General features: G+C 49.3%; 2 protein-coding genes across 3 annotated transcripts in view; one reads left to right on the forward strand and one right to left on the reverse strand.

Moving 5' to 3' along the window:
• RNFT2 (ring finger protein, transmembrane 2) overlaps positions 1 to 23894 on the forward strand; it is a 137480-nt gene extending 113586 nt beyond the window's left edge. Inside the window, exon 11 of one of the 2 annotated variants that reach the window (XM_063614569.1) lies at positions 23759 to 23894. In XM_063614569.1, the coding sequence (XP_063470639.1) occupies positions 23759 to 23866 (108 nt within the window). In that variant the 3' untranslated portion in view covers positions 23867 to 23894. Of the gene's footprint in view, positions 1 to 4657; positions 5843 to 23758 lie in introns of those variants that run through there. The other variant, XM_063614571.1, reaches the window with a different exon arrangement.
• HRK (harakiri, BCL2 interacting protein) lies at positions 7105 to 27253 on the reverse strand. The gene is made up of 2 exons (XM_055239530.2): positions 26818 to 27253; positions 7105 to 7345 (listed from the first exon to the last, which is right to left on the reverse strand). Exon 1 carries the CDS (start codon positions 27147 to 27149, stop codon positions 26874 to 26876), a length of 276 nt encoding a protein of 91 aa, XP_055095505.1. The 5' UTR covers positions 27150 to 27253; the 3' UTR covers positions 7105 to 7345; positions 26818 to 26873.
• Between the last annotated feature and the right edge of the window lie 659 nt (positions 27254 to 27912).

The raw sequence follows: 27912 nt of genomic DNA on the forward strand, positions 1-27912 counted from the left end.
GGGGACTTCCTGCACTTCAGACTCTCCCCTAAGAGGCTCCAAGGGGAAGCCTCTGAAGTCCCCAGATACCAGCAAAGCACACGAAACTGCAGGATAGGAATCTGGCATAAGGGATCAGAAAGGGCCTCTGTGGGGCACTTACAGTGCCCACTACAGGGGCTAACTGGAGGTTGTGCAGACCAAAAATGTATAGGCTGATTCAAGAAGGGTTTTCCAGGGCGCCAGATTATGATAGATATTTAAATGTAGATTAATAGCACAAGGTGACAGTACATGCCTCTCAGGGCAACATTATGACACCAGCCATGAAAACATCGTCAGGCCAAACTTTTGGATTGCCATCAAGGCTGGGCGTGGTGGCTCACTCCTGCAATTGCAGCATTTTGGAAGGCCAAAGTGGGAGGATCGCTTGAGCCCAGGAATTTGAGGCCAGCCTGGGCAATATAGCGAGACCCCCATCTCTACAAAAAGTTAAAAAATTAGCCGGGCATGGTGATATGCGCCTGTGGTCCCAGCTACTCCAAGGTGGGAGGATCGCTTGAGCCCAGGAGGTGGAGGCTGCAGTGAGCCGTGATCACACCACTGCACTCCAGCCTGGGCGACAGAGCTAGATCCTGTCTCAAAAAGGAAAAAAAAAAAAAGACAAGACAAGAAAACCAATTCAAATATGGCTTAAGTGAAAGAAAGACTTTATTTGGTTTACATAACTGTGTGGGCTTCAGGTACAGCTGGATTCAGAGACTCCCAGTGTTGATATAGAATTGTGTCTCTCGGTCAGGTGCAGTGGCTCACGCCTGGGAGGCTGAGGCAGGCAGATCACTTGAGGTCAGGAGTTGGAGACGAGCCTGACCCCCTCTCTACTAAAAATACAAAAAAAAAAAAAAAAACTAGGCAGGCGTGGTGGCCCACACCTGTAATCCCAGCTACTCGGGAGGCTGAAGCACAGGAATCGCTTAAACCTGGGAGGCGGAGGTTGCAGTGAGCCGAGATAGCGCTGCATTCTAGCCTGGGTGACAGAGTGAGACCCTATCTCTGGAAAAAAAAAAAAAAAAAAAAAAGAATTGTGTCTCGGCCAGCCTTCAATTCTGTTTTCCTCTGAGACAGTTTGATTTTCAGGCAGCTGGACCCATGTGGTGGTAAGACGGCCTGCAGCAGTTCTGCGCTTACGTTCTAGCAGCTTAACAACCCCTGCATCCCGGAAGCTCCACCAAAAGTCCTAAGACTGACTCTCATTTGTTTGTCCCAAACCAATTACTTTAGCCGGTGACATGTGGAGCACTGGCCAGGCCTGGGTCAGCTGTTGAGCTCTTGAGGTAGTGAGAGGATGGAGTCAGCCCCTCTAAGTCACGTAGACTGAAAGTGGAGCAGGGGTGGGTGTTCAAAGGAAAAGAGAAGGTGTGGTATCTAAAAAAACAACCTGGGCCAGGTGCGGTGGCTCACGCCTGTAATCCCAGCACTTTGGGAGGCCGAGGCAGGTGGATCACCTGAGGTCAGGAGTTCGAGACCAGCCTGGCCAACATGGTGAAACCCTGTCTCTACTAAAAATACAAAAATTAGCCGGGCATGGTGACACATGCCTGTAATCACAGCTACTCGGGAGGCTGAGGCAGGAAGACAGCTTGAACCCAGGAAGCAGAGGTTGCAGTGAACCAATATCGTGCCACTGCACTCCAACCTGGGCAACAAGAGAGAAACTCCGTCTCCAAAAAAAAAAGTATGTGTACTCAACCTCCCATTCTTAGGATGAGACTAGAACCTGAGTTGTCCGCAGTTGGAGACATTAATCTGCGGGCTCATTGGCTTGTCCACAGGATACCATGCGTAAATTATGGTTGTGTGCACCAACCTTGAACTGTTGGGCAAGTTTCCCAAACCTGTGGCCCAAACCAAGGGCATTCTTTAGGCCAGTCCTTCCCTTCAGGGGTCGGGGCAGTGGGGGCGGTAGATCTTAGGAATTAGAGGAGGGAAGGAAGTGTCTGGCCTTCTGCCCGAGGGAACAGTGGGGCAGGCAGGAGCCAAGGGCAGGGATCCTGTCCCTGTTATGCGGCCAGGTACTCCCAGAGTCTATGAGGGCCAGCCTTCCAAAAGGAAATGAAAACACAAATGTCTTTGGCTAGAAGTGCACAAACAATTTTTTAATAAAGTCATTACAAATATGTACAAAGCGTCTCCAAGGTATGAAATTCCTCTTACAAAAGAGCACAACGACGTCAGAACCAACAACGTCAGAACCCAGAACGGAACGTCCCCAAGCTTATTGCCTCTCTGGCTAGGCCAGAGGCCTCACTAAGGTTCTCCAGATACCCTCCCAGCCGTCCCTGCCACGCGCACAGGCTCCTTGGCGCTTATAGTGCAAAAGACCTTCGGGAGAAGGAACTCGGGAGTTCAGGTTAGAGAAGAGGGTAGGAAGGAGGTAAGAAAAGCTTCCCATGTCCTAGGAAATAAGTCATACAGGCCCTATTTGCAAATTCCATGCACCTTCCCTGGGGCCTTATAGAAACCAGGAACACAGGGTTAGGGCATGAGTATATAAAATCCACAACGAAACCAACCAGCCTGTCCTTGAGTGTCCCCAAAGGTGACACTTTTTCCAGTAGACCTGTCAGGCCCCCAGCTCCCAGCGAAGCCATGTGCTGGCACTGGCCCTGGAACTAGGAGTGCTGTGGGACGACCTCATGAAGGGACCCAGTGGAGCAAAGCCGTCAGCTCATGAGCATGGGGGTCCCATGGACTCGAGTCCAAATCTTGGCTCAGGCACTTCGCTGGTGGTGTGGCCTTCAGCTAAGCTGCTTAACCTCTCTGAGCCTCAGCTTCCTCCACTGTAAAATGGGAATGCTAACAGTACTATCTGCTAAAGTGGGCATGAGGCATCGCGGAGGGGAGGACAGGTAAAGCACTTCGCCCAGTGCTTGGGAGTGGCGAGCATGCCATAAAAGGTAGCTTTGATTATTGTGTAAAGCAGCAAGGACCAGTCTGTTCATGCTGGAAATGAGTCGTGATTGCAGGCTTTTTAACTGCCTTTACCAGATAGCAGGGCTCTCAATAGATACTATATAACAATCTGCCAGCAAAGCTTGGGGTCACAGTGGTGACCTGACAAATCTGTTAAACATCGTGAACCAGACTGGAAAGGAACATTTCACATCATCTGCTTCCAAGCAGGACTGCCCCTCCACCATCCACAAGTCAAGTCTCTTCTGAGATGGAATTCTACAACTGGCACATTGTAGATGCTCAATAAATATATGCTAAATGAATGAATGAAAATTTAAAAAATAAACTTTCAGCTTAAGCTTTAAAATGACACTTTGACATCAATCTCCTCCCCTCATGGAACTTCCAGTCAGCTCCATGGGACTAAGAAGAGTGTCTAGCCCCTCCCCCAAACCCTTAACCAACTTCTGACCTTCAGAAAATAAATGGGTATTGACACAGAAGAGCAAAATCTGTGTTCTGGTCAATGCAACTTGTAATATCAGGTGGACACTCAAAAAGTCCACAATGGAGAGCCAGTGTCCCTAAAAGATACTTGTGTAGGAGGTGGGTGGGTGAGGACTCCTCTAATGCCCCAGGGAGGGAGAGTGATATTTTATCACTGTCAGAAACAATAATAGGAGAACATGAGATCAGCTACATACATTGTGAAAACCAGTCACAGTTTCATTTTTCTGTGACAGTATTGGTTAAATCACCCTTTCCTCTTACCATCAAAACAGAAAAGAATCAAAATAAGAAGTGGAGGCTGAGCTCGGTGGCTCACGCCTGTAATCCCAGCACTTTGGGAGGCCAAGGCAGGTGGATCACTTGAGGCCAGGAGTTCAAAACCACTCTGGCCAACATGGTAAAACCCCGTCTCTACTAAAAATACAAAAATTAGCCGAGTGTGGTGGTGGGTGCCTGTAATCCCAGCTACTCAGGAGGCTGAGGCAGGAGAATCGCTTGAACCTGGGAGGTGGAGGTTGCAGTGAGCTGAGCTTGCACCACTGCACTCCAGCCTGGGTGGCAGAGTGAGACTCTGTCTCAAAATAAAAAAAAGAAGAAGAAGAAGTGGAAAAGAAGTCCCCAGTATCCAAATGAAGGTGGCTAAAAAATAAATAAATAAAAACAAACGAACAAAAAACAGGAACTGGGCTCTAAGAGATGTGCAGGGCCAAAAAAAAAAAAAAACCAAAAAAACAAAACAGGAACTGGGGTCTAAGAGATGCGCACGGCCTAGGACCATGGACAGCAGCCAGTGGGGCTAATGGGCTCCCCAGAGAAACTTCCTACTCAAGCTACACCAATAACAAAGAGAATAGGAAACAGACCCCCAAATTTGAAGAGATTCTATTTGTGAGGGATCAGGTGGGGGTGAGAAGCTTCCAGAAAGGACTGGATCTCATTCGAGTGTTGAAGTCCTGGGGGCTCCAGTCCCAGGGGTTCCTGGCTCCCCACTCTCTGAGAGCAAGCAGCACCATCAGAACTGAAGAGGCAAAAGTCTCTTCATCTCATTATGCAGCAAGCTACCTAAACGATGATCTCAGAGGCCTCCCTCTGCTTGTACGGTCACACACACACACACACACACACACACTGCTGTCTGCTGAAACCCAATATGAGGTCTTTTTTAAAATTTATTTCAAAGCCTCCCTCCCTTTCTCTCTCTCTCTCTTCACAGACGCTCTGCAGTGAAGCTAATCAAAATCAATGACTCCTTGGCAGCCAGAGAAAAGTTGGGGGGGGCGGCTGGAGGAGAGGGAGGGATGTTGCCAGCACTTTGCACACTGTGGAAATATTTTTTAAAAAACAAGAACCACCCCACTATCTCATGCAATCCAAGTAATACAACAGGAGAGATGGTGGAGACAATATATACATATATATCATGCTTCCATTTCCTAATACAAATGTCCATCAAGAAGTCAAATCTCATATAAAAACAAGCATTAAAAACAACCCCTTGTCAAAAATCGGGGCAGTCGAGAAGTGCACTCCAATGAATGATGTGCAAGAAAAGGCCAGGATTCAATAAATACGTGGTCTCTAATAAAACAGGAGAATATCTACAAGGGACTTGGCTGGGAAGCTCTATCAGGAGGTCATGGGTGCCCCAGTTCTCTCAGCAAAGTGGCTTCATTGAAATCAAAATCACCCAAAATGCCAACCCCAGCGTTTGGAGTTTGGATTCTCCAGGGGAAACATCAAAAGCCAGTAGGCAAGTCGGGGTTGAAAAAGGGATCCTCTCACCTTTCATCTTCTCCTGTGTCTATAGCTGGTCAGCATGCCCCCACTATGATCTTGAAGGTACAGCCTTAAAGAAGCAGAGAACTGTGATTGGATACAACTGTGTAGTAATGGACGCCCCTCCCCAGAAAATGGGGTGAGCTGGAAAGACCCTAGTCTGTGGCTAAGAAAGTGATTAAATAGAAGCAGAGACTGTATTTCATATTATTCTAATGAATTTGCCTTCTCTAAGTTCGTGGCTTTGTGGGAATATTACTCGCTGCTCTCTGCAGTCCCCAGCTAAGCAAGGGTCCCCTGCAAACATCAGCTAGGGGGAGGGCACGAGTAATGAGGAGAAACACGTTCTTCCAAAATAAGCATTCTTTTTTTTTTTTTTTTTTTTTTTTTTTTTGCTTTGCTGAGTTCAAAGCTGCGGGGTGGGGGAGTCTTCCCTTGCATTCAGCAGCCCTGGGGTTGCATCTCTCTTTAAAGGGCTATTTAGGAAAACACAAGGAACGGATTTTAAAAAGAAGACAGAAAGAAATCCAGCTCCCAGCTTGCAGCAGCACTGAGAGGTTGTACATTCTAAAGGACCTGGTCATTTACAGCAAAGCCTATGGGGGGATAATTCCCATTTCAGCCGCATCCACCTTAACAAACGTGGATCCCACTGCTGGCATCTTAGAACTGGAGCGGTGTCTGCTAACCAGCCTGCTGGACCCTCTGTCTATAGGTACCGGGTGGTGACGTGCAAATCCAGCCTTGGAGAATGACCATCCGAATCTGCAGCCTGACACCTCACCATTTCGGCTTTGAAAATGGCAGTGTGTGGTATCCTGCACAGAGGAAGAATACCTGCTTATGCTGGATTTTTCGAAATGAAAGCAAAAAATAATCACTGCTCCCTGAAGAGTCTTTGCAGCCAAGTCTCCGTCCAGCACACATCTTTTTTTAGCCCTTCTAGAAACTTCTAAAAATAGTAGCTTATCCTTGGGGAGAAAAACATCAGACCTCTGTCAATCAGTGAGATGCTGGTGCATTTCATTTAAATGGCCTGCTCCCTCCCCCAACATCCCCTGGTTATAAATCATCTTTGACCAGAATGTAGCCATTTCTTGGCTCTTTAATCCATAAAACCTAAACCCTGCAATCCCCTTGGGGAGTGGAGGAGGCTGTGGGCTGAACTCCGAGGACACTTTTGTGGGGGTGGGGGAAGATAGCAACCAAGTCATGCATGAGGTCAGCTTTCTGCCTCATAACCGGCAAGCCTCTCAATGCCATCCTCCCTCCTTGACCCCAAGGTTTGCTCCAAACCACCTCTGGATATTCGTCCCCACGTAGAAAAAGAGAAGAGACTCTCAAGTGGCACTTTTGCAACTTGTCCCTTAAAAAAAAAAAAAGAATCTGAAACAGCAAAATAGAAATCTCTCTTGTCCCCTGGCCTTTCAAGTCTGTCAACAGAATACCACAGCAGCACCAGCAGGAACGCACTTAGCACCAGCAAAATTTTAAGTGAAGCACCAGAGACACAAAAACCCCATTTCTCCTGACATGACAGTGGGATCTAGCGATCGACCTAGGTAAGTATAGAGGGAGAGGCTAGGACGAGTCAAGAAATGGAGGCATCCCAGACTGCCCCTACACAATTGGCCCCAAGTCTTCACTTTTTTTTTTTCTATCATGCCTTTTGCACTGTTACCTCTTATTCCACCAGCATCTATCCCCAGGCAGTTGGCCGATGCTGGGGCTAATTCCCACCAGTCTTTGCAAATAGTTTCTAAGTACACAGCAGGCATCTCTCTTCTGGCGCCCCAGACATTACAGAATATCAAAGTTCACATCGCAAGGTGCAGAAAAGGAAGGCAACCACGTCCTCAACAAGGCATGCACTGATACGTAATATTCATATTTTCTTTTTTTTATATATATAGAGCTGTATGTAAATAGCATTGGGGTGTCTGTTTCTGCAGCTGGATTTCCAAAGGGCTTCCGCAGTCCCATTCTGTGTTTCTACGATCGCTCCAGGCGCTGTCTTTACTCTCCACTTCCTTCTCGAAGTGCCAACCGTGGCCTTTCAAGCTCTGGGCTCCCCCTCTGGAAAACGGGAACCAGCTTTCTCCAAGGACACAGGGTTTTCACCAACCTGCAGAAATAAAGATTAGTATTTTGGTCAGTGCAGACAGCTGCTGGGGGTGACGTCAGTGCAGTGGGCCTCTGCACGCTCAGCCCCGGATGTCGGGAAGGGGAGGGGGGAGGGGAGAGCTACTGGATGCAAAGCTCTGGTTTTGGAGGAAAGATGCCTCAAAAGCTAGTCTTGGCACTCTTCCCCTTACCAGAATCTCTGTCTATGTAGCAGCCTTCCCCAAATAGACATTTGTGCGTGCACACACACTCCCCTCTCTGCTTTTAGACCTAGGTATTTACATAGGCATCTTCAGAGATTTTTTTAAAAAGAAGAATCTAGAGACACATGAACTTTTTGCTTCTCCAAATTCAGGACAGGACCTTCCTCGATTCATTTCATAGACCCAGATTCAAGACAGAGTTGTAGGGCAGTCTCTGTTCTCTTTTGTTTGTTTGTTCATTCACTCATCCATTGACTTATTCCCAAGTATGCCAAGTGCCATACTAGGGGCTACAGGTTCAATGACATAATTCTTGCCCTTGAGGGGCTCAGAACCAACGGGGAGATGGGAAGAAATGGATAATGACAGTCCCATGTAAAGAGCATATGCAATCTGGGGAAACGTGATCTATGGGAGCCCAGGGGAGGCAGCTCGTAAGGGAGACAAAGCAGACTCCTCAGAGAGAGTGGCAGGCCCCTGCTGACTGTTGAAGAGTGCCAGGAAACTAACCAGGATAAGAAAATGAGGCATCCTAGGCAGGGCAGAAAAAACAGCCCATACCCAGGAGCATCCACCACAGAATGCACAAAATGTGTGCACAAATGCTCATGGCAGAATTATCCATAATAGCAAAATATGGAAACAACCCAAATGTCCATCAACTGATGAATAAACAAAATGTGGTCTCTCTATACAATGGACTATTAGTCAGCCATCGAAAAGGAATGAAGTATTGATACGTGAGGATGGATGAACCTTGAAGGCATCATGCTAAGTCAAAGAAGCCAGACACAAAAGGACACATTCCATTTATATGAAATGTCCACAATAGGCAGATCTTCTGAGACAGAAAGGAGAATGGTGGTTGCCTAGGGCTGGGGCAGATAGGAGGAATTGGGGAGTGACGCTCATGGGCATGGGGTTTCTTTCAGGGAAATGAAAATATTCCAAAGTTGACTGTGAAGATGGCTGCAAAATTCTATATATACTCCTCATCATTGACTTGTACACCTTAAAAAGGTAGGGTTTTTTGTTTGTTTGTTTGTTTTTGAGACAAGGTCTCGTTATGTTGCCCAGGCTGGAGTGCAGTGGTACGATCTCAGCTCACTGCAACCTCTGCCTCCTGGGTTCAAGTGACTCTCCTGCCTCAGCCTCCCAAGTAGCTGAGACTACAGGTGCATGCCATCACGCCCCGCTAATTTTTGTATTTTTAGTAGAGATTGAGTTTTGCCACGTTGGCCAGACTGATCTTGAACTCCTGACTTCAAGTGATCCACCCACCTCAGCCTCCCAAAGTACTGTGATTACAGGCATGAGCCACCGTGCCCAGACTTAAAAGGACAGATTTCGTGGCTATAAGTTAGCGGGGGAGTTAAGAACATATCACCCGTTATTCTGAAGCAGGTGGCATAAGAACGAACATGTGGGTAATACACACCAAGTGATATAGGAGAGAAAGTGGAAGGGAGATCACTTTATGGCTTCTGGGTTTGAAAAAGTCTGAGATGTTGACTTGTATGAACTGTACCAGCTGGTACCCTTGACTTCTGGCTTCCTTCTGGGTTTGGCCAACAGGAGGCACTAATGGGAAAGTAAGATCAGGTGTTTGTTCCCCAGCTCCCCTCCCACTGATCAGAGGTTGGCCACAGCCACTGTCTGGACTCTGGTACAGTGACACCCTCCTGGGGACTCCAGGTCCCATTCCTTACCCTGGCACCTTCAGGCCAGGGTGGGAATAGTTCTCCTCTATGGCCAAGCCTGGGGTACTGCATTCACTCTCGCTGATTCCCCAAACCCTGCCCACGCCTTTGCTGTTGAAGCTTTCCTAAATTCTCCTCTGATTACTGAGTTTGGAAACACTTTCTGCCTCTTACTCGGGCCCTAATGGATACATCTGACTGCATGAAAGATATGAGTCATAAACACATGGACCCCATAGTCTATGTCAGCTGACAGTCACAAGGATCCAAATCAGTGACTTCAAACCTTTTGCTTTTTTTTTTTTTTTTTTTTTTTTAAAGAAACTGGGTCTCACTCTGCCACCCAGGCAGGAGTGCAGTGGTGCCATCATAGCTCACTGCACCCTCGACCTTCTGAGCTCAAGCGATCCTCCCACCTCAGCCTCTAGCTGGGACTATAGACATGCACCACCACATCTGGCTAATTTATTATTTTTATTTTTTCTTTTAGAGACAGGGTCTTTCTATGTTGCCTAGGCTGGTCTCAAACTCCTGGCCTCAATCAATCCTCCTGCATTGGCCTCCCAAAGTGCTAGGATTACAGGTGTGAGCCACCACGCCAGGCCAATTCCCCTTCTATCTCACGAGGGCACAAACACAGTAGGAACTCTGCATTGTTATGTAGCCACCATATATTTTCATGGAATATGGAATTAGTCATCGATCAACTCAATTGATAAATACATTCTAAATTTAGTTTATGAAACCAGCTTTTGTAACCCCTAAACATCTCTGTTGGTGTCTAGCCATAAACCTACAGAATGAAAGTCAGTGTGACCCTGCAGCATTAGCCTAAAATAATTATGCTGCCTTAAGCACAGGTGGGATGGAAGGAGAGACAGGAACGCTCATTAAGTAACTACTATGCTATTGAGTGCGTGAACGTCGTGCTAAGCATGGTATCTGCACCAGACAAGGCCAGGTGCCTGCTTTAAATTTGCCTCCAGGCTTACTGGAAGGATATGCCATGCCAGAGGCCAGTACTGTAAATGACCAATATCTGGAGGTGAACCAATAGCCTAGAACTCAGAATGGGGTTACAATCACCAGGGAAGCTTCGGAGCGGACCTGGGATTTGATCAGGGACACACACGTATCTTTTCCATATTTGGAAAAAGGAAGCGTGGCTTAGGTGGGGGAAGGGGCTAAACAAGACCAAGGACAGTGATAAGCATGGCGCAAACAGGGAAGCATGATGAGCAGGGAACTGTATCAGAAAGTTGTAGGAATTGAGGCCAGGTGCTATGGCTCACGCCTGTAATCCCAGCACTTCAGGAGGCTGAGGAGAGAGGATTGCATAAGCCCAGGGGTGTGAGGCTGCCGTGGGTTATATTTTATATATATAGGGTTTCTTTTCTTTTTTTTTTTTCCGAGCAGCAAGTAGTAATGGTGCAATTTAAAACTATTTTTAAAACATCAAGTCCATCAACCCCTGTGAGCCACTGCCCCACCCTTGGGATGTGTTCCCTTAAACTTGGCTCATAAAGAATTTTCTCAGATGCTAACTCACAGCCAAAATTCATGGCTGAAGTGATTCATGAAATACCTTTGAAAAAATGTCTCTGTTTCCATTTTTCATCCACCATGTGAGGGGGGAGGCGGGCAGAGAGGGAGAACTTGAACCTGCAAGGTCCTGCCTCCCTGGGCTGCAGTGATGTGCTGCTTTGGGTACGGAAGGTGAAAGCTGAAAACCGTGAACCCCACTGCAGCATTAGATGGGGCAAGAGGCTTATGCCCTTTTTCTGATGTCAGCAAAGAATTAGGACTCTTGGATTCCCTCCTAAGAGGCCCCAATTTTTAATTTAAAAAAATACCTTGACCGGGTGTGGTGGCTCTTGCCTGTAATTCCAGCACTTTGGGAGGCCAAGGAGGCCAGAAGTTCGAGACTAGCCTGGGCAACATGGCAAAACCTCATCTCTACTAAACATACAAAAATTAGCCAGGTGTGGTGGTGCACACCTGTAATCCCAGCTACTAAGGAGGCTGAGGCATAAGAATCTCTAGAAACCAGGAAGTGGAGGTTGCAGTGAGCTGAGATCATGCCTCTGCACTCCATCCTGGGCAACAGAGCTAGATCCTGTCTCAATAAGTAAATAAATAAAATTTTAAAAATACCTTTTTTGCCCTTGCTATTTGCACAAGTGATAAGTTACAAATTCAAACAGTGGAGAAGAATATAAAAATAAAAGGAAAGCCCCTTCAACCCAACCCTTAAGCCCCACTCCCTTTCTCAGAGGCAGCCGGTATTACCAGCTGGTTGTGTAGCCTCCCAGAGTATTTTCTGGGCATTTGTAGATGCCATGTCTCTTTTTTGTTCTTTTCCTACCATTATGTTCCCAGAGCCCAGCACAATGCCCAGCGTATACTAGGTGCTCAATTCATTATCTATTGAGTGAGAGTAAATAAGTGACAAATGAATAAAGATGACAGGCTGGGTGTGGTGGCTCAAGCCTGTAATCCTAGCAATTTGGGTGGCTGAGGCAGGTGGATCACTTGAGGTCAGGAGTTTGAGACCAGCCTGGCCAACATGGTGAAACCCCATCTCTACTAAAAATACAAAAATTAGCCAGGTGCGGTGGTGCACACCTATAATCCCAGCTAGTCAGGAGGCTGAGACAGGAGAATCACTTAAACCCGGGAGGCAGAGGTTGCAGTGAACTGAGGTGGCAAAACTGCACTCCAGCCTGGGAGAGAGATCAAGACTCCAACCCCAAAAAAAATAAAAATAAAAAAAGCAGTTTCTCGGATCTTCCGCCTTTGGTTTCAGCAGGTTGATTTTGACCAAGGAGTTTTAATGGTACCAATCATCCTAGTCCCTAAGACTTGAAGGAAGGGCTGGGCAGGTGGCATGTGTCCCTAATCCCTGCTACTCACATGGCTGAGGCAGGAGGATTGCCTGAGCCCAGGAGTTCAAGACCAGCCTGGGCAATATAGCAAGACCCTGTCTCAAAAAAAAAGAAGACTTGGAGGAGAAGCTCTCCATGCAGAATCCTCTTGAAAAGAAGATTGCTCTGGTCCATGTTATCCCTTAAATCTCCATCTGTATAGTTCATGTCGGCCAGGTAGGAAGCTGGGTGAACAGGAGACTGTGGAAAGGAAGCTGAAAAGACAGCTAGGTTGTGATGTGTGAGGAAGGAAGAGGCCATTTGGCAGCCTCTGGAAGAAGTATTTGCTCTCCTTGGCCCAGCCCTCTTCTGTCTGTGAACAGTTATCAATGCCATCAGCTACTAGATAGTGATTACCTAAAGTCTATGAAGAGAGACCTGAGCTCCTACCCACTAGGAACTTATGGCAGGTGGGCCTTGGAAGCCCAACTCACTTGACTTTCAGAAGGGGAAGCAGTGAGAGTTGGGAAGTAGCTCAGCTCAGCACAGAATCAACACCAAAACAAACAAACAAAAAATACAGAGCATTCTTAAAGCAAACTGTGGCCAATAAGACAATGTTGCCCATGTCCCATGTCCCACATGTTATACTATGCACATTCTTTGACCTAACAATTTCACTTTCAGGAACTTCACTTTTTGTTTGCAAAGGTGTCCAAATATGAATGTCCCCTGCCGCGTGTGGTGGCTCACACCTGTAATCCCAGCACTTTGGGAGGCCAAACTGGGAGGATCACTTGAGCCCAGGAGTTCCAGACCAGCCTGGGCCACAAAATGAGACTCCATCTGCACACACACAAATTTTTTTTTTTGAGATGGAGTTTCGCAATTATTGCCCAGGCTGGAGTGCAATGGTGCAATCTTGGCTCACTGCAACCTCCGCCTCCCTGGTTCAAGCTATTCTCCTGCCTCAGTCAATTACAGGCATGCATCACCACGCCCCCACTAACTTTTTGTATTTTTAGTAGAGATGGGGTTTCACCATGTTGGCCAGGCTGGTCTCGAACTCCTGACCTCAGGTAATCCACCCGCCTTGGCCTCCCAAAGTGCTAGGATTACAGGCATGAGCCACTGCACCCAGCCACAAAAAAATTTAATTAGCGAAGTGTGCACGTCTGTAGTCCCAGCTACTCAGGAGGCTGAGGTAGGAAGATCACATAAGCTCAGGAGTTTGAAGTTACAGTGGGCTATGATCATGCCACTGCATGTCAGCCTGGGTGACATAGAAAGACCCTGTTTCTAAAACAACAAAAAAAGTTCCTAACAACCTTGTTTACCCTACCAGAAAACAGGAAACAATGCAAATGTTCCCAAGGAAGTGACCATATAAGGAAATCCTGGTTCATCCAAGCAACAGAACATCATGCAGCCATTAAAAAGGATGAGGAAAACCTTTGCGTGTTGACATGGGAAGATCTCAACCACCTATTTTTAGTGAGGAAAAAGCAGGTTACAAAACAGCATGAACAGTATGAGCTCATGTATTTAAAATAGGATGCGCGTGTGGGTGTCTATGCATCAAGGGAAGAGCATAGGGGGCTCCCTGAAATCAGGGGTCACGAACTGAAATGCACTGGAGCCAGTGAAGGTACCCAGGAGGGGCTGGGGACATTGGAGTGTTTTTGTGCTTTCTAAAGGGGTTTCCGACATTCATCTCCAGCCTGTTTCTGCCACATGGAAATACACGTGTTAGAATACATTGTTAGATCTTTTCATTTTTCAAGAAAAATTGGAAATACAGGCTTCTACCTGAAAATGACTGATTTTTTTTTTTTTTGATGGGGTCTCACTTTGTTGCCCAGGCTGGTCTCAAACTGCTGGGCTCAAGTGATCCTCTTGCCCCAGCTTCCTGAGTAGTGGGCACTACAGGTACATGCCACCAAGCCTGGCTAAAATGCCTGACTTTTAAGTGTTGGGGGAAAACCACACAGGTCAAACAGAACTCAACTGCAAGCCAAATTCAGCTAGGAGACCACCCATTTTCACCCTGCCTGAGATACCCAGACACTCCCACTATCCCCTGGCATGTAAGCTCGCCTCATCTTAACCCCCAGCAGCTATCTCTGGGCCCCAGGTTCTCCATCTGTACAATGACGGAGATGGGTTAGATGTCTCTAATGTCCTGGCTGGCTCTGGCTATGTTTCCAGAACACAGACCCTTTTGGCTCACAGATCTTTTGAGAATTGCATCCAAACTATGTTTTCTGTCCCAAGTAGGGGAAAGTAGAAGAGGAGGATGAAATCAGCCAGTTATTAGCTTGATTACTGGGTGTTCACAAATTTCCTGAGGCCTCCCCTATATTCATTCATTCGTACATTCATTCATTTACCAGTTAGTGAATGTCACCATGCCCGGGTGCTGGGATACAGTAATGGGCAAAATAGGCATGGCGGTTTGCAACTTTCTGGGACCTGAAGGCCAGTGTTGCCCGGGCTGGGAAGCCCTGATCTAGTGGTTCTCCCAGCCCTGTCAGAGTGGCCTAAGTAGGCCCTTGGTGAGTCCCAGACTGGGGAAGGCAGGATTAAAGCAGATAGCAACTGCCTTAAGCAAAAGGCTCAGAAAGTTCTGAGACCTCCCACCCATACCACAAAGATGGGCCCATGGACTAAACTTCTTTTTCTTTCTTTTTTTTTTAAAGACAGGGTTTTTAAAAACAGCCTGTTGTCCAGGCTGGAGTACAGTGGCACAATCATAGCTCACTGCAGACTTGACCTCCTGGGCTCAAGCGATCCTCCCACCTCAGCCTCCCGAATAAACGGGACTACAGGTGTGTGCCACAATGCCTGGCTAATTTTTGTATTTTCAGTAGAGATGGGGTTTCACCATGTTGGCCAGGCTGGTCTTGAACTCCTGACCTCAAGTGCTCTACCCACCTCGGTCCCCCAAAGTGCTGGGATTACAGGTGTGAGCCACCGCACCCAGCCTGTGGACTCAATTTTACACCAAATAAGAACAACACATATCATAGGCTGTCATTCACCATTTTCTGAACACCAGTGACACGCCTTGTACTGCACTGGAATAGATTATAGCATGCCTCCTTCATGCTAGGAGCTCATTACGGAGATAAAAGAGAATTGGTTCTCCCAGCCACTCACATGTAGAGGGGTCTGAATCTGTGCCAGCTGCTTTATACATAGTGCTCCTCCAGTGCAGATGCTATTATTCTTCCCAGTTTACAGATGAGGAAACCAGGGCTCAGAAGGTAATGGGATCAGCCTAAGGTCACACAACTGGCAAATGGGAGATGGAGAAAGTGATGTGAAAGTCGGCATGACTCCAAAATTCATGTCCCTTTCCATGAAGCTTCCCTCCCTCAGCATAAAGTATTGGTGAGGAAGATAAACAGTTACCAGAGTTAAATTTTCTGAATCAAGCTTTAGGCTTTTTGGTTTGCCAACAGTCTCAAATATTCTAAGTCTGAGCTATCTTTGAAAAATGGTACCTTGGCTGGGCGTAGTGGCTCACACCTGTAATCCCAGCACTCTGGGAGGCCAAGGCAGGCATATCTGGATCACTTGAGGTCAGGAGTTAGAGCACCAAACTGGCCAACATGGTGAAACCCCTTCTCTACTAAAAATACAAAAATTAGCTGGGCATGGTGGCAGGCACCTTGTAATCCCAGCTACTAGGGAGGCTGAGGCAGAAGAATGGCTTGAACCCGGGAGGCAGGGGTTGCAGTGAGCCAAGATTGTGCCACTGCGCTCCAGCCTGGGCAACAGAGCAAGACTCCATCTAAAAAACACACACACACAAAAACCCAGAAAATGGTACCTCTTCTTGAATCCATTCCAGTAACTCAGACACATCCCCACTCCTGGAAGACCTCCCTCTCCACCCATGCAAGCCACTTTGTCTTAGTTTCTCCAGCATCAGTGTGTTAGCATTTTATAGGATTTATTAAGTACCATGTGCTAGTTCCAAGAATATTAGATGAACATGATTCCTGCCCCCAGGATGATAGGTACAGCCAGGCAGACAGAGAAGCTTTCCAGATTAGTGACATTACTGAGACTTGGAACCTTTCCCTGAAGTGGAGACAGGCACGCTAGGCATCATCCACACTCCCACACTGGCTAGAGGTGTGGCTCATGAAGAACAGTCCACGGCAAGACAACAGGGATTCAGCTGAGACCAGTCACAGCCAGCTCAAAAGCCAACAGACACCTGACATATAAAGGCCAGTGACATGGGCTGGGCGCAGTGGCTCACACTTGGAATCTCAGCACTTTGGAAGGCCAAGGCAGAAAGACTGCTTGAGCCCAGGAGTTCCAGGCCAGACTGGGCAACATAGCGAGACCCCATCTCTAAAAAAAAGTAAAAAATTAGTGGCACACCCCAGAAGCCTCAGCTACTGGAGAGGCAAAGGTGGGAGGATCACTTGAGTACAGGTCGAGGCTTCAGTGAGCCCTGATTGTGCCACTGCACCCCAGCCTGGGCAAGAGAGAGACCCTGTCTCAAATAAATAAATAAAGGCAATGACATGAATGAGACACGGGAGCCAACAGCAGTGTTTCCAGATCTTGACATGATTTTATGCTCTAGACCGCCTTTATAATACAAGAATGCTAACTATGTTTTTTGTTTGTTTGTATTTGAGACAGTCTCGCTCTGTCGCTCAAGCTGGAGTGCAATAGCATGATCTCGGCTCACTGCAACCTCTGCCTCCTGGGTTCAAGCGATTCTCACGCCTCAGCCTCCCAAGTAGCTGGGATTACAGGCATGTGCCACCACGCCCAGCTAATTTTTGTTTTTGTTTTGCTTTGTTTTGTTTTAGTAGAAGCGAGGTTTCACCATGTTGGCCAGGCTGGTCTTAAACTCCTGATCTCAGGAGCTCTACCCACCTTGGCCCCCTAAAGTGCTGAGATTACAGGTGTGAGCCACCACACCCAGTCAAAAGAATACTAAATATGTTTTGATATCAAAGTTCCATTTGAGAGCATTAAAAATATATTTTTTTTAGACGGAGTTTCTCTCTGTCACCCAGGCTGAAGTTCAGTGGCACAATCTCGGCTCACTGCAACCTCCACCTCCCAGATTCAAGCAATTCTCTTGCCTCAGCCTCCCGAGTAACTGGGACTATAGGCATGTGCCACCACACCAGGCTAATTTGTTTCTATTTTTAGTAGAGATGGGTTTCACCATGTTAGTCAGGCTGGTCTTGAACTCCTGACCTCAAATGATCCACCCACCTCCGCCTCCCAAAGTGCTGGGATTATAGGCATGAGCCACCGTGCCCAGCCAAAAAAAAAAAAAATTTATTATCGTTATTATTATTATTATTTTGAGACAGGGTCTTGCTCTGTCACCTAGGTTGGAGTACGGTGGCATGATCACAGCTCACTGCAGCCTCAACCTCCCTGGGCTCAAGCGATCCTCCCGTCTCAGCCTCCCGAGTAGCAGGACTACAGATGCAAGCCACCATGCTTGGCTAATTTTTCTTTTTTCTTTTTTTAGTAAAGATTGAGTCTCACTTTGTTGCCCAGGCTAGTATCGAACTCCTGGCTTCAAGCCATCCCCCCACCTGTGAGCATTAAAAAAATTTGTTTTGATTAGTTCTTTTTTTTTTTTCTTTGAGATGGGGGTCTCACTCTGTTGTCTGCCCAGGTTGGAGTACAGTGGTGTAATTGTAGCTCACTGCAGCTTCGAACTCCTGGGCTCATGTAACTTCACAATGATGGATGGGGAATGTAAATGATGGACTAAGCAAATAAAGCAATACTAACCAACTTCTAAGTGTGGTGGCTCATGCCTGTAATCTCAGCACTTTGGGAGGCCAAGGCAGGTGGATCACAAGGTCAGGAGTTCGAGACCAGGATGGCCAATGTAGTGAAACTCCATCTCTACTAAAATACAAAAATTAAGCCAGGCGTGGTGGCGGGCACCTGTAATCCCAGCTACTCGGGAGGCTGAGGCAGGAGAATCTCTTGAACCCGGGAGGTGGAGGTTGCAGTGAGATTGCGCCATTGCACTCCAGCCCAGGTGACAGTGTGAGACTCCGTCTCAAAACAAACAAACAAACAAAAAAGAAATCTCATAGAAAAATATTAAAAGGTTGAACAAATGCCTGTGATATATGGAAAAGGTCAGGTTACAGATAATATATTTATAGTGATTCCAAGTCTTAAAGTACCTATCCAGCCAGGCATGGTGGTGCACACCTATAATCCCAACACTTTGGAAAACCGAGGCAGGAGGTCTTGAGCTCAGGAGTTCAAGACCAGCCTGGGCAACATAGCAAAACCCTGTCTCTACAAAAAATACAAAAATTAGCCAGGTGTGGTAGCGTGCACCTGTAGTCTCAGCTACTCAGAAGGCTGAGGTGGGAGAGTCACTTGAGCCCAGGAGGTTGAGGCTGCAGTGAGCTATGATCCTGCTACTGCACTCCAGCCTGGGTGACAGAGTAAGACCCTGTCTCAAAAAAACAAAGAGAGAGAGAGACAGAGACAGAGACAGAGAGAGACAGGAAGAAGGAAGGAAGGAAGGAAGGAAGGAAGGAAGGAAGGAAGGAAGGAAGGAAGGAAGGAAGGGAGGGAGGGAGGGAGGGAGGGAAAGAAAGAGAAAAAGAGAAAGAAAGGAAGAAAGAAAGAAGGAAAGAGAAATGGCAGAAAGAAAGAAAGAAAATCACATCACTAAAGGGTCAAATCTAATGCAATGGAAAGGTAGAAAGGCTTAGAATCTGTCTGGTCTTTACAAGGGAAAGGACTGCAATCTTCTGCTACTCAGACCTTCTGCTCAAAGCTGAACCTCCTTTCTCCAGAGGCAAGACTATAATTTTCTTTTTTTTTTTTTTTTTTTGAGACAGGGTCTCATTATGTCACCCAGGACAGAGTGCAGTGGCACAATCATAGCTCACTGCAGCCACAAAGTCCTGGCTCAAGCAATCATCCTGCCTCAGCCTCACCAGTAGCTGGGACTACAGGCACATGCCACCACACCTGACTACAATTTTCTTTTATTCAACATTTTCCAAATAGTTGCCAGTGAACTTGTAATATTTTTTGTCATCGAGAAAAAGTTATTTATTTTTCTGAGACAGGGTCTCATTCTCTTGCCCAGCCTGTAGTACAGTGGTACGATTACAGCTCACTGTAGCCTCAATCTCCTGGGCTCAAGCAATCCTCCTACCTCAGCCTCCCGAGTAGTTGGTAACACAGGTGCGGACCACCATACCTCACTAATTTCTTATTTTTTGTAGAGATGGGGTCTCACTATATTGCCCAGGTTAGTCTCAAGTTCCTGGGCTCAAGCAGTCTTCCCACCTCAGCCTCCCCAAGTGCTGGGATTACAGGCACGAGCCACCACATCCAGCTATTTTTTTAAACAAGTAATATTATATCAAGTTTCCCAGAGCAATTAAATTCCACCCCGCCCACGTCTCTGGCCCATGGAGCAAAGGTTCAGTGTGGGAAAGCTCTGTGGAAAGCAGCCATCTTGGATAAGCCAGTTGCCTCCCCACAGGAAGAGCAAGGAGCTTTCTTCTTGCCTGGCCAACCAGCAGTCATAAAAGGATGCATCTTACTGATGTGGGCTAAATCAGAAATCCCTCACCCAGCAGCAGGGACACCAGTTTAGGGCAGGAAAGGAGAGGGGAGCCAGTGCTGAGCTGAATGGTGAGAGTTCTAAGGGTGATGGAAACCCACTCGATGTCCACAATGTTCCCCTGGCACTGAGGGGAGTGGGCATGAGTGAATTGGTTCAGGGATCAGGACCTCTCAGACCTTGGCAGGAGGTGAACTGGTTTACTTCTACTAAGAGGTGAGGGCAGGGGCAAAGCCTGGGTCTCCTGTCTCTGAAAGAGTCTGGGGTCACCTGAGGGCTGCGGTTGGGACTCATTCATCTCTGCATCCCTGCACCTGGGCACCCAGCCCTGGCACCAAGCTACACTGCTTGTTTTTCTTTCCTGAAATGTACCATGCAGTCTTACCTCCAGGCCACTGGACTTGGCTCTCTCTCTTCCCAAAACCCTTTCTCGCATATCTTCATATAGCTGGCTCCTTTCTGTCATTCACATCTGCTGTTCCCCTGGTTCCTCTTCAAAGTGGCCTGCCTTCCCTCATCACCACAGGTGAGGAGTCCCTGGGGCACTCTCTATTGTGTTACCTTTGGGTATTACCTTCAGAGCCCTGAGCAGTTTGTGAAATGATCTCTGTGTTAGATTGCATAATCCAAAGGTGGCCACTATAATATCTCCCATTCCACACACTATTCCAGAACCTCACCACTCCCCCATGAGGTGGAGTCTGATTCCGCCCCACCTTGAATCTGCATCAGCTTGTGACTTGCTTCTGACCAAAGTGACTTTGGAAGCTGGGACAGAAAAAGCAAAGCAGCTTCCACCTAGTTCCCCGGGATACTTGCTTTTGGAGCTCTCAGTCACTGTGTCAGAATCCAGCTGCCATGCTGTGAGGAAGCCCAAGTCACACGAAGAGGCTGAGTATAGCTGCTCCAATTGACAGCCCCAGCTGACTCCCAGGATTAACAGCCAGATATGTAAATAAGGTTGCCTCCCCACCCATGACTCCAGTCCCCAGCCATCCTGGAGCAGAGACAAGTCACCCCCCCCCAATATGCCCTGACCAAATTCCTAACCCACAGAATGTGTGAGCATGGTCAAATATGTTAGCCTTCCATATAGGTGAGTTCCACATCCATGGATTCAACCAACCTCAGATCAAAACTATTGGAAAAAATTTAAAAAATAACACACCAAGTATAAAAAACACACATAAAAACAATACAGTATAATTAGTTACATAGCACTTACATTGGATTGGGTATTATAAGTAATCTAAAGATGATTTAAAGCACACAGTGTGTGGGTTATATGCAAACACTACACCATTTTATATCAAGGACTTGGCATCCTTGGATTTTGGGATCCAAGGTGGGATCCTGGGACCACTCCCGCCCAGAGACAGAGGGATGGCTCTAGTTGTTTGAAGCAAAACTTAGTAGTTTTGGAGTAATTTGTTACACAGAAGTAGTAACAAGAACAATATTTACTTATTGTCTGTCTCTTCCCACTAAAATGTGGGCTCCATGAAAGCAGGGAACTCTTATGTCTTGGTCCTTCCTGTATCCACAGTGCCCTGTACACAGAAGGTACTCAATAATTAGCAGTTGTATAAGTGGAAGAACCTGAATTTGGGAAACAATATGTTCCATAGTTTCTTTTTTTAATTTTTTTGTGTGTGTGTGTGACAGAGTCTCACTCATTCTGTTGCCCAGGCTGGAGTACAGTGGTGCGATCTCGGCTCACTGCAACCTCCGCCTCCTGGGTTCGTGCAATTCTCCTGCCTCAGCCTCCTGAGTAGCTGGGACTACAGGCACACACCATCATGCCTGGCTAATTTTTGTATTTTTAGTGGAGACAGGGTTTCACCACATTGGCCAGGCAGGTCTCGAACTCCTGACCTCAAATGATCCACCCGCATCAGCCTCTCAAAGTGCTGGGATTACAGGTGTGAGCCAGCATACCTGGCTGATGTTGCATAGTTTCTGATTTATATAACACAGCACATAGTTATTGTACACCTACTATGTGTCAAGCAAGTTGCCAGGGACTAGGCACACTGTGGGTTAGCTTTCTATTCCTGTGAAATCCTATCACAGGGACACTAGTGAGGACCACCAAAGAAACGGAAGCCCCCTCCCCACCTCTCGTTTCCTGCCTGTCTAAAAGGCTGACTTTTCAAAAACTCTAGAGTTATGATTGCCAAATCCAGCCAGCCCACATCTGGGGGTATATTTCATTATCCCCGGGTGTGGCTCTTTCCCCTCCACAGCTCAGTCACTTGTGCTCTGGCCTCTCACTAGGCGAGCGGATGACTCCAGACAGGGACCATGTGGCAGGAAGGCTGCCTGGTTCTGCACATCTGGCCCCTTCCCGGGGGGTTCCTCCCCAACAGCTGTCCTCCTCGGGCTCCCTCGCCAAGCAGAAGGCCAAGCTTTCAAGCTCTAAAAGTAATTCTGGCAGGGGTGCTGCGAGCTGGGAGGGAGGCCTGCGGGATGCGCCTCCAGGTTTAACCACTTAATCCCCAAAGTACCTGCCAAGAACCAGTTAGCATGTCTGGCTGGCGGGCCAGGCCGTCATTAATTCATTAAAGCAGGCTCCCGCTGGCCCATTATCTTCCTTGCCACTGACCATGTCGCCTTATGGGCCTGCGGAGTCCCCCTCTCTCCCCTTCCCCTGTTCCCAAGGCAGGATTCTAACCAGCCCTGGCCCCGACTCCCAGGCAGATTCCTCTGCTCCATTCTCTCTCCCTCCCTGCCCCCTCCCCAGGCACGCTTCTCCCTCCCTCGCTCCCACGCCTCCGCCAGCCAGCGCTCACCATAAAGCGTCTTTTGTTCCCTCTCTCCTGTATTGAGTATTGACTGGTTAAATCATACCCATCCTCCTCCAGGCCTCCCCAGCCTCAGAGGAGCCTCCCCTGGGGCTCTGGAAGAAAGGGAATTTCACTTGTGCAGGAATTCACTGTGCACCAACCCGGTCTGTTTACTGCCCCTATCTCCTCTTCCCCTACAAGTGATGGGGTAGGGGGGCGCTGTGTGCCCTCAAAGACAGAAGCTCCAATTCCACTGGGGATCACTTAGATGGATGCTCTCTGCCTCGGCTTCCCCTTTGAAATAAAAGGAATGACACTGACCATTTCATGACATCCTCTGTTGAGTGAAGTTAAGAGACAGACACTGCACTGGACTTTTTTGAGACAGAGTCTCACTCTGTCGCCTAGGCTGGAGTGCAATGGTGTGATCTCAGCTTACTGCAACCTCTGCCTCTGGGACTCAAGTGATCCTCCCACCTCAGCCTCCCCAGTAGCTGAGACTACAGGTGCACACAACCATGCCCAGCTAATTTTTTTTTTTTTTTTTTTTTTTGGTACAGACAAGGTTTCACTATGTTGCCCAGGCTGGTCTTGAACTCCTGGACTCAAGTGATCCACCCACCTTGGCCTCCCAAAGTGCTGGGATTACAGGACTGAACCACTGGCCCAGCCTGCACTGGACATTTTAAATGAATGTTCTCTTATCATTCTCCCAATAACCCTGGAAGGATACAGCTCCAGTTTACAGATAAAGGTGCAGAGGTAATGGTTCTTTCTCAAGGTCATGCTGTCAGCAAATGGCTGGGCACTTAAGAGTCTCTTAACCATTATTCTCTCCTGACCCTTCTGGCACCGACTTCCCAGGAGGGCAGGTAGGAGTGGTGTGGAATGGCCAGCGATAATAATGGTAAAATGTTGACTACCTTGGGAAAGTGATAGTAAATGCACAATAATAATCATGATGGCTCACATGTATATCCACTGTTCTAGAGCTTTCCGTGTATGAATTCATTTAACCCACTTAATAATGTGCCTATGCATTAAGTACTATTATTGTCCCCATTTTACATATGGGAAAACTGAGTCTTGGGTTTTTGTTTCTGTTTCTTATTTTTTTTTTAAAGGATGACTTCTGAGAAAAGTATTGCTGGCTTGCAGTAGAGACTCAAAACAAGTATGCTGGATATATATATATATATGTGTATATACACATATGTTTTAAATTATTATTGAGATGGAGTCTCGCTCTGTCGCCCAGGCTGGAGTGCAGTGGTGTGATCTCGGCTCTTCTTGGCTGACTTCTTGGCTGACTGCAACCTCCACCTCCCGGATTCAAGCGACTCTCCTGCCTCAGCCTCCCGAGTAGCTGGGATTACAGGTGTGCACCACCATGCCCAGCTAATTTTTGTATTTTTAGTAGAGATGGGGTTTCACCATGTTGGCCATGCTGGTCTCAAACTCCTGACCTCAGGTGATCCACCTGCCTTGGCCTCCCAAAGTGCTGGAATTACAGGTGTGAGCCACCCTGCCTGGCCTGTATGTTGAAAATATTGATTCTGCATATAGCTGAGACACCCTTAAAACCTACGGGAATTGAAAGTGGTAGTTCCCACTCTATATGGCTGGCACAGGCCTCCCTCAAACACCTAAGGTACAGCTGTGAACATTCCCCTATTAGGATAGGGAAAGTGGAGAGCACCCCATATCCAGCATAGAACGCAACAAACTGTCTTCCTCCAGTGAATTTTCCTTCCCTTTTACTTAACTTACCAGAGCTGGGAAAAAATAGGTTTCCCCAAATTAAACCAAAAGCACAAGAAAGGCCGGAGCGGCTGGTATTCTGAGGTCAGATGTAGGCTGCAGGGAGAGAACTCGGGGAGCCCGAGCTCGGGGAACCCGGCCTGGGAGTGCAGAAAGGCGGGTGGTGAGCAATTCTACGGGTGTCCCGAGGGTATGAGGGGCGGCGCTGGAGGGAAGCGGTGCGGGGCATCCTGAAGTCAGAGCGTCAGGGGCTGCAGAACCCTGGAGGGAAGCGGTGCGGGGCATCCTGAGGTCAGGGCGTCAGGGGCTGCAGAACCCTGGAGGGTGTGGCTGCAGGGGACGCCCGGGCGGAACAAGGCAGGTAGGAGAAGAACCCAGAGGTGTGGGAAGAGGGTGTCTCAGAGTCAGGGCGCAGCATGGAAGTAACTCTGGGGTAGAAGCCGAGGGGGGGCGGGAGAAATAAGCTCCACAGAGACAATAACCTGCTGCTGCCCCTCAACACCGACTCAAAACAGCGAAACTCCTGGCCGCCGCCCTCCCCTGCAGCTCAGTCCCGTTACCCAACTCCTCCCCTGCGCTCTGGCGCAGAGCAGCGCACTCTGCCTGCCCCGCCCGCAGCCTCCCCTTCCAGGCCCCGGGAGCGTTCCCACCCCGACACTCACACCGGCAAACAGGAACACACAGTCAGGCTCCGGCCCGGAGTCCTCGGCCTCTCGGGAGGGGCACCCGACATCCCACATGCCTGGTCCCTGGAGGGGAGAGCTTTTCCAATCTCCTGGACGACAGAACCAGAGAAAGCCGTGTCCCAGCCCTCTCTCCACAGTTCTATTTGATTTTACTCCCTTCCTCTCTTTCCTTCTCATTCACTTTTCAATTGTCTTGCAACTTGTTCTCCACGCAGTCTCTCTTTTTCTCTATCCTCCCCAAACTTCTTGTCCCTCCCCATCTCGTCGCTTGTTTTTTCTCTCCCTCTTCACCCACTTTTTTTCTGCCTCTTCCCAAATTCCACGCTTTGGGCTTCGCGTCTGTCGCTCAACTTCCTTTTTCTGCTCCCCGCGAACCATCCAAAATGTTCTTCGTGTCCCTGGGATTGGGCAGCCTCAGCCTGGCCCCTTTCAGTCGCGGGAGCCCCTGGCCTCTCCAACAGGAGAGGGAGAAGGCGGGGAGAAGTGGATGGGACCCCCGGCGCCCGGGAGCCGGGCGGAGAGCGCCCCGAAGCGCGCACTTCTCTTCGCCAGCGCCCGGGCTGCGCGGGCCCACGCGACATCTGTCGCCTGCGGTCCCGGCTCACACCCCGCGCACCCCCGCAGCTCCCTGGGCGCTGCCACCCCCCACGCTCCGGCTGCCGCCTTTCCCGGCGGGCGCAGACGCTCGGGCCTCGCCTTCAGGCGCCGCTCCAACTTCCCAGGGTGTCTGCGGCGCGCGGTGGGGCTCGGCGGCGGGGACCCAAGGACAGCTGGCTATGTCACCTTCGATCTTCACCTTCCGGCCCTAGACCCATCTATGGTGGGCTCAGCCTGATTCTCTCTCTGCAGCGCTCCTCGCTACTCCAGGATCCAGAGTAGTAAGACGATGCTTACACTGTGTGCTTCCTCAAAGCGCCTAGCAGTGCCAGGCGCACGGCTAGGGCACAATGATTCCCCCACCCCAAGAGCCTAGTACCTTACTGCCACTGATACCAACCACACTAGGCGCTCAATACCCACTTCCCGTCCTAAGTTCTCAACACATGACCTCCCTAAACAGTGCCTAGCACCCCGAAGGAGCTCAATAAATGTTCCTTCCTTAAGGCTTCCCATTGGAGTTTTCCCTGAAAGCCCCCTATTCCAGCCCACCCCAAGGGCGTCTCATTCCCATCGCAGCTACAACCGTCTGGGGAGAAGGAAGCCAAACTCCTTAAACAGGACACCTCACTTGAGAAGGAGCGAAGTTGGCAGGGCAGAGGAAAATTGCAAATGCGCGGAGCTTGGGAAGAAAGATTGGGCCAGCCAGAAACCTGGACGGGGAGGAAGTCTCGAGATGCACTTGGGGTGCCAGAGAATGGCGATCAGAGATTGGAGAAGTGACACTTAGGGAGAAGAGGTTGGGAGCAAGGGTGATGGAGACGGTGGCGACTCAGGAACGGCAAGAGGCTTGCTTGTAAGGGGACCGGGGACCTTTCTTGGAACTGCGATAGATTTTAAGTATTTGGCGTGGCTTACAACCACATTCTCATAGCAAGCACACTTTTTACTTGCATTGTGTGTTTATTGGTGGGGCTGGTGGGGATTATGGAGGCTGAAGTCCTCCGCAAGCCACTGAGCTATAAGTGAGTAGCAAGATGCGCTTAAGGACTCGGAGAGATGGGGGCAGAAACGGTGGACCTGACACTTGGAAGGAAACACTGGGGACTGGGTAGAAGAGGAGGGGCAGAGATGCTTGCAAGAGAAGAGAACGGAGGAAGAAGGAGAAGGGAAAAGAAGAAAGCCAAACTTGCCACTCTCCCGCTCCCGGGCCAGCCCAGCGTCTCCAGTGCCCAGCTGCCGCGCCCTGGCTCTCGCTCGCTCGCAAGCGTACCTGTTGCTCGCTCCGGCTGGGTCTCGGCTCCGGCCCCACCAAGAAGCCCGGCGTTCCTACAAGTTACGCCTGCCGAGCAGCCAGGCCGCCAGCGCCGCCACCTGCGCGGCCGCGCACAGCCAGGGCCAGTAGGTGGGGAGCGCGCCGGGCGCCGGCGCCCTCCGGCTCCGCGCGCGGCGCCGCCACATGGTGCGCTGGTGCAGCTCGTCGCCTAGCGCCTTGAGCCGGGCGGCGGTGAGCTGCGCGGCGGACGAGCGCAGCCCCAGGCGACCCGCGCTGCAGGCGCACACGGCCGGGGGGCCGCGGCCGCGGTGCAGGGGGCACGGGCACATGACCGTTGGCCTCGCTCCCGCCCCGCGCTCGGGCCGCCCCTCGCCTCCTCTCCCTCCGGCCTCTGCGCCCGCTGCCGCCGCGCTCCAGCCGCCGGGGGCCTCCCCTGGACACCAAGTTTCTCCTTGTGTTGTGCGTTTGTTGTGCTGACGGCGCTATTATTAATTAAAGTGTCACATGGTGGAGGGGGGCGGGGAGGGGGGTTACATCATCCGGCCCCCGGGGGGGGGGGGCTGCAGGCAGAAGAAACCGAGAGGTAACTTTTAACCCTAGCGGCGCCGGCAGCGAGGGGGCGCGAGGTTTGGGAGACTGGGAGCGCGGCGCGGGGCGACGCGAGAAGGCGCCCCGCAGCGGAGGTCCCGGGCTTTGGGGGTCTCGGGGGACCCCCGCGGAGGCGAGGAGCGCGAGGGAAGGTTGTTCTCCTTCCCCTTTTCCTGAATTCAGCTCGAGTTCCGATTTGGCGAGGGAAGAAGGCTTGTTTGCCGTTTTGGATGAAGCTGATGCTGAATTCGGCTGCATTATTCAAAAATATTCCGAGGCTGTTGTTTTGTTTGGGGGAGGTGGGTGGATTCAAAATCTTATGGAAGGGCCAGAGTACACCCAACTTGCCTCGTTTCAGGTCTGACTTGGCACCTGTAGGCTTTCAGCCTGACCCTAACATGCCCCCAGCGCCTGGCTAGAAACCCTGACGTAGGCGTGGTGGGAGGCTGGATGGACGGAGGCATTCTTGCTGCCCAGCACCCGCACCCAAAGACCCTCACAAGG

Source organism: Symphalangus syndactylus, chromosome 13, assembly GCF_028878055.3.
Source record: "Symphalangus syndactylus isolate Jambi chromosome 13, NHGRI_mSymSyn1-v2.1_pri, whole genome shotgun sequence".
NCBI classification, from domain to species: domain Eukaryota; kingdom Metazoa; phylum Chordata; class Mammalia; order Primates; family Hylobatidae; genus Symphalangus; species Symphalangus syndactylus.

What these genes read in the sequence shown, in the direction of transcription:
- HRK (XM_055239530.2), bottom strand. Translation starts at nt 27,149, where the DNA reads ATGTGCCCGTGCCCCCTGCACCGCGGCCGCGGCCCCCCGGCCGTGTGC.